The following is a 12,066-nucleotide window of genomic DNA, read 5'->3' on the forward strand; positions in this document are numbered from 1 at the left end:
TTCTGCCTCAAAAAACTTCCAGCACAAATAGTCAGGACTAAGAATGGGCAGAAGAAAAGCAAGGTTTTGTTGTGATTTTGGCATTAAGAGGCAGTTTCTCAGTTGGTATAAATTGTCATCTACCTGGATCTGTGTCCCATTAGGAATCTGCACAGGGAGAATCTAGCTCATTAAATCCATATCTTAGCTCAAACTTGTCCTTTTTTTCTCTCCTCTTGGTTTCTCTTGATCAGCTTTGAGTTTCCTTGCGTGGTTATTGCTGTGTATGGTGGCCAAACACCACACACCTGCCATGGCCACTTCTTCACAGCAGATGTTTGTGACCACAGCGTTGAAGCAGCAAAGAAGGGTGACAGAATATGGAATGATGCTTATGTGCATGGCTGAATTAAGGCACAGGGGGCTCTCTGTACCTTGTGAGGTGGTCTGCTCTCACCCATGTACCTCTGATTTAGATTCCAACAGGCAGAGTTTCTTAAACATCATCATACCTACACCTGCAAGGTCACAAGAGATTTGCTGAAGCACAGGAGCCAGCCTAGGATTAACATTTAGGTTAAGTGGGAAATGGAGGTTATTTGAATTATTGCCCTTGTCTGGTGAATTTTAGAGAAGGTAAGTACAGGGATAAAAGAGAGGAGATTTTATAGACAACCTATAAATTTGTTAGCTCTGTATGAAAGTGGAATATAATGCACTTGTTATGTTCTGCAGTGGTGTCTTGCTGCAACCCAGATTTGGCACAGCATCCCTTAAACCTAAGACAAGGTAAGACCTCAGCAGTAACAGCCTTAAAAGCTATGGATGAGAGGCTCTAGCAGCAAATTGCAGGCTAAAAATAAATCACTTTAAAGCCAGTACAGCACAGGAGAGGCTCCTTTCCTCTCTCTCTTCTGCTCTTCGTGGCTTTTCTCACATGATTTTCATGCTCATATCCCCCAATATCTGGGATTTGCCCTCCTTGTGCAAGAACAAACAGAGCTGTGGGTACTCCCAGAAACTTAGTGATAGAGGAGCACGCCTGTAACTTTATTGGATCCAACTGTCCCTCCTAGATGTCACTGGGGGCTTCTTTCCAGATTTAAGGGCACTGCTCTGAAGCACTTAGCTCAGCTCCAGAATGTCTGGGTGTGCTCCAAACCAGAGCTGTCTGAAAAAGGTCCTAAAAGAAATAAATAAGAAATTTAGAAGTGCTTCTTCCCAGCTAGATTTGGATAGCTGATGTATTTTTTTCCCCCCCAGAAAACAAGGGATTTTTTTTTCCAGTGACAGGATTCAAAATGCGACATCATTTCACGTTGTGCATTTTTCTGTGAGGGATGACGAGAGGTCACAAGACCTGTATCCATCCTGACCTCCAAATGTCAAATCTCTGGAATAAGCTGCTTCCAGTGGAGGTACGAGGCAAGCAGTTCTTGTTAAAACAAATCAATAAAATACCACCACCCCCAAGATGTCAAGAAAAATGGTCACTTATTAAGTGCCTTTTGGATGATTGGTATCCATTAATGGATGGCTTGTGGCATCAAGAGGAGATGCAAAGGTAATTAATTACTCAGTTAGGAACTATTTGTCCACCTTGGAAACTCAGGGCTTTTAATAACAAATTCCAGGAGGAGAAAATACTCACTTTGTACCTTAATTCATCATCAGCTTAAAACTTGTCTGAGGTTTATGAGCCTGGTCCAAGTTTTTGACATATCTGGGATGAGTTTCAAGGGAGCTGCAGGAGTTTCATGACATTGGCTGTGCCGTGAAAGGCTCCCATGGAACCTGAGAGAAGGGACTGGTCACTGTAATCCTCACAAAGTGCTACAGAGATGATTCTTCTGCACAGACTCTTGTGGTTTTTAGTGATTTCAGACCAAAACAATGTAGAACTCAGGAAATTTTGTCACATGTCTCTAGCCCCTCAATCTGGAAAATGGAAATCAAGGTGAAATAAAAACACACTGTGCTTTTCCTCCCTCAAAACAAGGTGATGGGCAGGTTTCAATTAATCAATATCAATCATGTTTTATATTTAGCTTTGTTAGAGGCTTCCTGTGTTGATGAGGTTGTTTGTTTGTTTGTTTTTAACTCCTTTGCTGTGTGTGGAGTGTGCCGCTTGCTGTCAGATTGAAGTGCTAAATGTGTTTTGTACATAATTTGGAGAGGCGTTTGAGGTCACAGCCTCTTCCAGAAGGATGCTGTGGCATTACTGGACATCAGGCTTTGCCTGGCCCATCTGGCTCCTCAGACATGATTTCATGCATTTAAATCTCCTATTAGTTGGTGCTTCCAAGGAGGGGGAGGGAGGAGAGCAGCCCTCAGCCTAGAGCTGCCCCGGAACCAGCATCAGCGGGATATGGCAGTGGAGCACGTGGTTGTGCTATGGGGATAAACAACTCCAGCCCCACATGGGGGAAAGCCAAGTGCTGGTAGCCTTCACTGAGTGCTCATGCTCTACACAGCCACCTTCATCCTGCTGCACTTCCTTCTCCCAGCACTGAAGATTCTTTCCCAGCCCCCAAGGAGAGTGTCAGACTCATCACATGGGTGGCAGGGTTGGTATGCCTTCCACACTACCCTCTGTAAAACAGCATTTTCTTAATAAAACCAACAAAGTGAGGTTTTTTTCTTTTTTCTCTGTTGTTTTCATGTGGCTGTTGCAACTGGTGCTCAAAAACATCAGTCATAAATTGACTCCTTCAAAGCAGCGATATTCCTTAGGAAAACCCTGAAGGTAGGAATAAAAAATAAGTTGGCAGGAAAACACAGTAGTTTTAAATTTATAGGCACTAAACCTTGACAAATCAGACACCTGTGGGGGAAGAGAATGCATTTGGGAAGTCTGAAACTGCCTGAATATCGGTGTTTCCTTTTCCTTTCCTTTCCAGGTGCTTGTAAATAATGTGCTGCTCATGTAACCATGGTGGAGAGAGCAGAGGGGTTATTTTCTGATGGTGAGTACTGGTTCAGGCCAGGGGTTCACACCTGTGGGGCCTTTGCTGGGGCTGGTGAAGGCAGCAGCCTCACCACTGTCATGGGCTTCAGAGGCTGCAATGGCACTCCTGTCCCACCTATATTAAGCCCTGCCAGGATGTGGCTCATCCAAGGGCAGCAGGGGACCTTTGGCCAGCATTTCCTGCTGCTGGCTCTGCACTCGGGCACACAGTCCTCATGGTCACGCCCGTCACGGTCACAAGTGCCCTGTTTGGTTCAGAAATGCAGCAGGTCAGGCAGGTTTAATGGCAGTTTTTGGGAGGACATCAGCTACCCCCTGCCCTCCCCATTGAGAAGGAGTTAATTCAGCCTTCCCTGCTTTCCCAGCCAGTGGCACTGCATGGTGGGCTGTGCTATGGGGGCACCACAGGGGAATGGTGAGACGGAGCCATTCGATATGACCCAGGTTGTTCTTGCAGAAGTGTTTGTTTTGCATTTGCCTGTGTCTGCTATGGCTCTCGATGGGCCTGTTGAGTGAAACAGTAGGAAGAATTTATTGAGATCTTTTTGGAAAAGCATTTGATACTATTCTTCCTGCTTGTTGGATTTACAGCTTGGAAGGATGCAGTAGGAGTGTGGAGCTGCTGTGCAGTTTAGATGTTAGGGAAATCTCTTGGAAAAGGCAGAGAAAAGGATGTGAGATCTAGTTTTGGTATTAGGGCCCTCAGGCTTTTGAGCAACTAGAGAAGAGAGCATCCATTTCATGCTGGGGCAAATTTGCCCCCTGCAGCCCTGAGGTTGTATCCTTGGCCTCAGAGAGGTTTCTGTGCCCCTGCTGCCTTACCTGTATTGCACGGTTGAAAGTGTCAGATTTGCAGGTTGGCAAGGCTTTCTTTCCAGGGACTAACAAAACTTTCTAAAGAACCATATTTATTGTAGACATTACTTACTGTCTTAGGAAGCGGTCGCATGGAGTCTCGCATTTCATGTATAAAGATATCCCCAAGTGTTTGAGCTGCTGCATTGCACTACCTGTGCCATGTCCCAAAGCATCAAAATACTTCACAGCTCCTCCCCTGAGTTTTAGTTGTGTATTGGTCTCTCTGTCTTATCAAGACAGAAGCTGTTTTTTGCACAACTGTTCCATACAGAATGTGTAAATAGCTGGACATAGAATGAAGGAGCCTAAACATGTCCTCGGTAGATCAGGCACCTTGGTGGTGACTGCCATGGCTTCTGGGTCACTCAGGTCACTCCATTTGCCAGGACTGGGGTTCTTACTTGCATGGCTAAGGCATAATCGTGATTGGTCTGTCCTTCATGTCCCAAACTGACATGGCTTGACTTGTTCCTTGGGTTTAGGTAAATTTGAAAAAAGAAGATGGCAAAAGCTATAGGGAGTAGATTGATTGACAGAGGTTTGCCTCAGAGGTGGCCTTTCCCAGGGCTTTCATCTATGATTATTCAAGTACCAGAATGAGGATTTCTGAGTGTGCTTCACGGTGAAGTGGTGTGGGAAGGTGCAGGAAAAAAACATTCGCAAGTGGAGAGAAAAGCCCAGGAGCAGTGGAGAGCGAGTTTTGTCGGGGTAAAGCCGAGGCCATTAACGTGCTGGTGTGGGCTCATCAGTGCCACCTCTTGGGTGGAAAGAGGCTGCCAGGAGAGTTTGTACATCAGCCACCGACTTCTGCTTTTGGTGCAGAGCGAAACAGGCAGTGGGGGGCCGTGGAGCAGAAGGGTTTGTTCGAAGCTGCAGCCGGCTGGACGTGGTGAGTTGTCACCAGTCACCCTCCCCTTTGGAAGGTCGGGTTCCGCTTGACTTGTGGAAATTAAATCTGATTGTGAAGCTGCTCGAAAGGAAAGCATAGGGCCCGGGAGCGACTCGAGGGGAGAGGCTCGCCAGGACGTGTTTGCGTTCCCTGGAGAGGGAGAGCTCAGGGGGACCCCAAACCTGGCGCATCGGGGTGCCGGCAGCTCCGGCAAAGCCCAACCCACTGCTCTGCGGCGTGCTCACTCCCAGAACTAGAAGCATGAAATTATGAAGGGGAATTTCAGAACAATGAAGGGAAATCCTTTACCTCCCGTACAGCCCGGCCTGGGAAATTCACCACTGCAAGAACTTGCAGCCTCAAACACTGCTGCTGGCGTTTCAAAGGGAGCCAGCTTTATAACCAAGAAAAGGGCTGAAGTTATTTGTCAAGGACTTGATTTCGACAGGAATTAAGCTGGGTGCTGTGCAGTGCGGGAGGGGGGTGTCCCTGCCCTAGCGGGGGTGGCCGTGCCCGCCGGGTGCCGCGGGAGCTGCCCGCATTTCACCGCGGAACCGGGGCAGCTCCGCCACGGCTGCGGGCACGGGGGTCCCGCTCGCCCGGGAGACGCAGCAGGAAAAATAAACTACAAGTAAAAAGAAGCGTAATTAGTATTATTGTTGTTATTATTGTTATTATTATTCCTACTAGCACCACTCCTAGTGATGCCGCAGGCAGCCGGGTGAGGGAGCGGGCGGCCCGACGGCTGCGAGGGGCGGGAGGGGGCGGCCGCTGGGGGCCGGGCCGGGCCGGGCTGGGGGGGCCGTGGGGAGTCGGGCCATGCCGAGCCGAGCCGAGCCGCGGCTGGGTGATGTCAGGCTCGAGGAGGAGCCTCCGCCGCCTGCCCTTTTACTTTCGGGCGCCGGCACTTGGCCGCAGGCTGCCGCCGCTGCTGGCCGGGCCCCCCCCTCGCCCCCTCCGCCATGGGCACCCCGCACTTTTAAGGCGCCGCCCCGAGGTGGGGGGGGGCACGGGGAATTAATTAGAAATCTCTATTTACGTGGTTATTCATTGCCCCGCTCCGGGTATGTGAACAACCACCCCCCTGCCCCCCCCGCCTCCCCTTCCATCCACCCCCAGCGCCATGCCGGCAGCCTGCACCCTGCTGCTGCTGCTGGGCTTGGGGCTGGTCCCGGTCCCACCGGCCGGCTCGCTGCCCCTCGCCTCCCCACGGCGTCTTCCTCCACCTCCCCCTCCTCCTCCTCCGTCCCGAAACCGTCTCGGCCGCCCTTCCTCGCCTCCCGCCGCGGGACACGGCGGCAGCCCGGGTGAGTGCCCCGCCATGGGGATGGGGACCGAGGCAGGGACGGGATTTCGGCCCGGCAGCGGTGGCGGTGCGGGGAGAGTGCGCGGGGTCCCCATCGTGCGGGTCTCTGGTGGAGCGGGACCCCGCACACTCCCCACAGCATCGCGGCTGTGGGTGCCGAGCATCCCGACATCACCCAGAGCCCATTCGGCTAAGCGTAACACTCTCCCCACAATTCCCCTTTTTTACCTTGCTCAGCTCATCGTGCTACACGCAGCTGCTTCAGTGGGTAAAGGCTTGGGATGGGAATGGTGGGTGGGAAAGTGTAAACACGTTGTAGCTGTGTGGACTGACTGGAAGACGAGTGGTGGAAACTTCACAGAGGAACTTGAGAAAGGTTTTGGGAGGCACCAGGAGTACTGTCCACATGTGTCTACCCATCCAGATGGGAAATTGGGGGCTCCTGTGGGTGGTATTCAGGGTCTAGGCTGCCTCCTGCTTATCTCCAGAAAAGCTCTCATCTCACTTAGGTACTGACCCCTGTCAGGTAGGGGGACAGATGCTATCAGCTCTCTATAAATACCCTCTCTCTGTCTCCATCGCCTACAGACTGTCAGATTATGTATAAAGTCACATTTTTCTTTGCATGCCACATCTACAGTGCTATTATCACGAGCTATGCCTAGTTTTGTGCTTTACAGATTGTGCTGAATTTGGTTTCAGCACAGGAGAAACCTTATTTCTCCCAGAACAAGCAGGGATGTTTCAAGTGTCATTCAGTAAACTGACTTACTCACCAAGGAAGGCACATAGCTCTAAGGATGACTAATTCTCAATGAGTTTGGAAAGCACTGGGTGTCTGCAGGTGGTATAAGGAATCCAATATATCAAATTAGTCCTGCGTAGGTTTTAAGTGGGTTTTAGGATTCATTGCCTGCCTGAGCTGGACTGTCAAATTTTATCTTTTAATTTTTGATGTGGAGAGAATATTGTGCTTTGGAACTTGGGGTTAAGTTTAGTTGCGTGAAGCTGTAAAATTTCAGGAAATGTGACAAAACTACATTTATAATTTTTAGTTTTCTTCACAAACCCAAGGCGTGCCTTTGTAGGATGTATCCTGAGTAGACCAAATGTATAGCTGGGGATATCAGCTGGAATGTAGCCTGCAGTGGATTAGAAAGCTCCTAACTAGCAGTGCTTGTGAGAGCAGCTTTGTGGCTAGGATACTGCATGGAAATGAAGGAGATTTGGGTCTGTTCCCAGCTCAGCTACTTCTTTGTGCCACTCCAAGTATCGGTTTGCCCTCCAAACTGGGAGAGAATAATGCCGTTTTACCTGCTACCAACCTTGTGAAGATAAAATCTGCAACTTGCCAGCAAACTGCTCACCTATTATTTGATGAAAGCTGTGCAAATTCCTCGGTGGACAGAAAAAAATATTTAATTTCATCTCAGCTTTCGGTTTGGCATCTTTTCCTGTGACCTTGATGACTCCTGAGAGTCAGTAGAGGAATGCATTTCCTTTGTTAAGAGTCTGAAAAGCTCGAACTATCTGTCCACATGCTGGAAAAACCATTTGTCAAGCCACCAGTGCCTGGCTGCCCGGCTCAGCGGTGAAGGCTTTGCTCAAGCAGCTACAGGTGCTTGTGAATTATGTCAGCCCCAGCCAGAAGGAACAGGGGATGCATCGTGGAGGAGTGATAAATAGCCCAGCAGTAGCTCGCTCCCCAGCAAACGGCATCATGAATTACACTGGGTCCTGACAGCTGCGATTCACTCGCTGTTCGCTGCAGCTCTACGCCTGTCAGTCAAGGGATTGTCTGCTGTTAGGGGAGCAGGCTGGCGGATCTCCTGAACCGCTCTCAGGTTGAGCTGTGGATTCCTGAGAAATCCCTGTTTGTGTCGCCGCTGCTCCTGCCCCTCGGAGGCATTTCCCACCTCTGAAAACATTTGCTCGAAGTGGGAGCGTTTCTTGTGAACCCAACACCGTGGCACTACCAGGAAACGAAGATTACATCTCCCTTTGCAACAGTCTGAGCCTGGGCGGCAAAAGCCCTTTCTCAGGCGGGGCTTAGTGAGCAGATGGTGAGGCGGTGGGTGTAGAAATGGGGCTTTTGAGTCTCTCACAAAGCTTGGGGCAGGGGAGCAGGGCTGCCCTCGCAGCCTCACTGCCTTCCCGGCCGGCTTGTGCCTCAGCCTGCATCTGCCACCCTCCCTGCCAGACCCTCTGTGGGCTTGTCTGCTGCAGAGATGAGGACAGATGGCTTCATCCTGTGTTTAAAATATGGTCTGAACCCAAGGAGAGTAACACAGGAAAAAGAAATTAGGTGAAGTAGGAAGCAAGAAAGCTGGTGATAGTAAAGCTAAAGCATTATCAAATCCCTCCATGAAATCTCTTCTGGCAGCTACTTCACATGGCCACTGAGTGAGCTGAAGGGCACTGTCTGCCACCAGCCTGGGTGAGGTCAGGGTTTGGTTACAAGCTCTGTCCTCCTGCAGGTCTCATTATTTCAGGTTTCCCATCTGTGAAATGAGAGTAATTCCAGTGACACCACAGGGACACCAGAGGTAACACCGAGCCCCTGACAAAATCACTGTGGCTGGGATCTCCCTGCCATGTCCCTTTTCCTGCTACTTCTGCCCACACAGGTGCCCTGCCACGGTGCCCAGCACGGAGCTGCTGGCACTGGGCTTTCCCTGGGAAGCTTTTCTGCCATCTGTGTCTGTCCTTCTGTCCCTGCTCCCTCTCTCCCATGGCAGATGCCACCTTCCTATGCGGCTTCCCTGGTGGGAGCCCTGGAAATGAGGTGTGAAATCACCTGAGAAGGAACCAGCCTTAGTTGCAGCAGAGATTTAGGCTGGCTGTTGGGAGAAACTTTCCAAAACTCTTAGAAGGGGTAAACAGTCTGCATTTATTTATGTGTATTTTAAACTTTCTGTCTGAAACTTTCTTTGTGTGAACAAAGCAAAGTTAGGAGCGAAGGAAGAAGATGCTGAGGATGCTTGTTTGCACAAAGGTACGGTGTTGCCTCCAAACCTGCCTCACATTTTGCAGTATGTATTTTGTGGCTCCTCGGGACAGAAGCCCAGCTCTCCCTGCAGCCACACTGAGGCAGAGAGCTGTAAGATGCTGCTCTCTAGCTTTGATGCAATTTCAGGTGACTGTGGGTGGTGCAGGAAGGATGCTTCCTCCCCCTGTGGTGCAGGGACAAGGAAGGATTGCCTCCCGTGCCTCTGCGCCGCTATCAAAAGGCTGCAGGGTTTTCCTGTCTTGGGCATCTTTGCTGCTCCTCTCTGAGCTCTAAGTGGATTTGGTTGTTGTGCTGTGAACATGAACTCCCCGGGGTCGTATGGATTTAGCTCTGCTCCCTTGGGGTACATAATTTCAAGCAAAAAAAGAAAAGAGAAGGAAGAAAAGGCATTTCAGAAAAGGAGGAAGCTTGGAGATCAGCTTTCCTGCCTGTTCCCCTCTCAAGCCCTGGAAGGTAGCAGGGGTCGTGCACTGGGTTCGCATCAATTTGTGGAAGCACTTTATGTGATATTTAAGTGCTAAATGAGTACAGTCTGAGAGATAATTGTGTGACCTGGCTGGCAGGGAGGGCACAGTGATGTGTATTGACTGACACCGCTGTGCACGGAGATGTGAGCAGGGCAGTGGGAAGGGGAGAGCTGCCGTGGCTGAAGCCCATTACTGGGCTCTCCACAAAATCTGATTTCCCAGTACCAAACCACCAGTGCCAGTTTGTGCCCATTCAGCAGATGTTGGTAGCATGCTCTGCTCCAGCATTTGGAGGGATAATTTAACTGGCTTTATGCTTTTCTCATGGCTGGGGGGATGAGGGAGATGGGCTGTTGCTGCCACGCTTGCAGGGGCTGGTGCCAGCCTTGCTGGTGCATGGGTGCATTCCTCAGCAAATACTTTTTTCAGTATCAGAAGTTGCAGATACTGATCTATTTAGAGGAGTGTGAAGTTTCTGGGACATCTTGTTTCCTTCACCTGCTCTAACAGATACCAATTTTTTGGCTGCCAGTCAGCAACCCTCCCTGACCGAACTCTCAAGCTGTTGTATGTGCTCTCCATTCTCCCCATCCTGCTCATCTGCAGGGAGCCTGTTGGAGCTGCTGAGACTGACAGCTCCATCATCATCATCACATCTCTCAGAGATGGCAGAGGATTTTGTTTGTTTAGCAGGGGGGTTATGATGCCAGGTTAGAAAAGCTGCTGGTTTTGGTGGTCGTAGAGAAAACGAGTGGATGCTGCTGACCATGCCTGTGCATCCAGAACATAAAACATGAAACTTGGCAGCATTGGTCTGGTTGTGTTGGTATTAATGAAGCATTCATCCATGCTAATCAAATAACCACAACAGAAAAAAGAGCTATTTCAATTAACAAGCTAATCAAGCCAATAAAACCTGCCAGTACAGTGATAGTGTTTCAGTGCTGTGGTGTAGAGATTAAGGCACCACCAACATCCACCAGCACTTCTGGAGCTACTGCTGGAGGAACCTCCTGGCTGGTGCTGTGGGTTCCCCATCGATGGGAGCTGTGTTCCATTTCCAAAATAAGGATAGCTACAGAGTGGCAAGGTTCAGCTGTGGCTGAGCCTGCAGACTTTTTGCAGCACAGAAATACTGTCGTTCTGCCTCTGTCTGTGTCCAGTCAAGCCACCTGGGGTGCTCCAGGTGGGGCTGCAACCCCTGAAATACCCCCAGAGAAATGATCTGGAGCTGGACAGACTGTAGATAGCCAGTGTAAACCCTCTGGATTCTGTGGCTTTCCTTCCTCACATAGTTTCAAGAGAGTTTCTCTGGTATGGAGGGGTGAGGAGTCTCTGGGGGTGTCAGGATATCTCTGGGCAGAGAAACAGCACTGCTCAAACCTGGGCTCATCCATTCAGACGTGCCAGACCTCCTCTGGAAAGAGGCAGGGCCAGATCCTGGCACCTGCTCTGGCATCTTTCTGCTGTTGAAATGGTGCAAAGCAGCACTGGGGCAGTTTGACCAGCCAAAATGTCAGAAGGTGCTCCAAGCAAATCAAAGGTTGACAGTTTTAAAATATTCCCTTGAAAATGCTCAATACAAAATCCATAGTCTGTAGCTTGTGAGCAAGCTCATCACGAGGCCTGAATACCCCAACCACAGGCCCTGTTATTTACATTCAATTAAAGATGTAGGTCATACAATAGGTTTTTTTATCTTTCCTGAATGGCTGAACACAGAAGGCAGAATCCAATTTTCAGTGGCAGCAGACGTGATTACAAATTCAAATTTTTATTTATTTGAGCAGTTTTTACAACATTTGCATTGTAATTTGCTGTTTCTGTAAATATGAGAGGTTCATTTGCTGGGATATTCATCCAGAGGAGATGCAAGAGGGCTACAAGCACAGGCGTGGTGAAAGAATGTAGTCTGTGGGTTCCTCTCAGAAGAAAATGGTTTTGTCACATCTGGCAGCTCTTGTCTCTCACCATTTTCTGCATACATGCAGCTGATGTGTGTGCACCCATCACCAGATATCTTTTAATGCCCAGCTGTTATATATATAACATCCTGCTGCTTCAGCAAGGGGCACAGTTCATGCAGAGTCCGCATTCATCCTTTCGGGCTGAAATCATTCACATCTGAGGACAAGGAGAGAGTTTTCCCACCCAAAAGGGAAATGATGTTGCATTACTGAGCGACCAGCCCAAGTAATAATATAATCTTAGAAAAATGCAATTCCCTTGAGTAAAGGAAGCTCTGTAAACTTCAGCTCCTCCAAGCTGTTAGTGTAGCTGTTGCCTGTGCTGTAGTAACGCTGCTGTCAGACGCAGTTTACTGAAGTGCTCTGGAGAGAACAGGGGAAAAAGGGGATGGGAACCAGTTCCTGTATAAAATGAGGACCTCTTGTAGGATGTGAATGCTGTCAGGTATACAATACAGATTTTAGGACCTTGGGTTACATCTCTTATTTGCTGTAAATTTGTTTTTTGTCTTGTCTCAGTGCTGGAGAGGGTGATGGCCACTCATGGTCATGAAGACTTGGAGAAGGGGCAATGCAGAGCCAGGGTGAGCATAGGGATCAGCTGGAGGTAGGTAAAATGATG

At 49.3% G+C, this 12,066-nt stretch overlaps 1 protein-coding gene across 5 annotated transcripts in view; it reads left to right on the top strand.

Moving 5' to 3' along the window:
- The first annotated feature begins 5,677 nt into the window (after window positions 1–5,677).
- HEG1 (heart development protein with EGF like domains 1) overlaps window positions 5,678–12,066 on the top strand; it is a 51,639-nt gene continuing 45,250 nt past the window's right edge. For 2 of the 5 annotated variants that reach the window (XM_014249580.2, XM_014249581.2), the window contains exon 1: window positions 5,680–6,001. In XM_014249580.2, the coding sequence (XP_014105055.2) occupies window positions 5,818–6,001 (184 nt within the window). In that variant the 5' untranslated portion in view covers window positions 5,680–5,817. Of the gene's footprint in view, window positions 6,002–11,963; window positions 12,052–12,066 lie in introns of all 5 variants that reach the window. The other 3 variants (XM_088058634.1, XM_014249584.2, XM_014249582.2) reach the window with 3 other exon arrangements.

Source organism: Pseudopodoces humilis, chromosome 8, assembly GCF_049639895.1.
Source record: "Pseudopodoces humilis isolate 2021_Gansu_Grassland_sample_001 chromosome 8, ASM4963989v1, whole genome shotgun sequence".
Taxonomy (NCBI): domain Eukaryota; kingdom Metazoa; phylum Chordata; class Aves; order Passeriformes; family Paridae; genus Pseudopodoces; species Pseudopodoces humilis.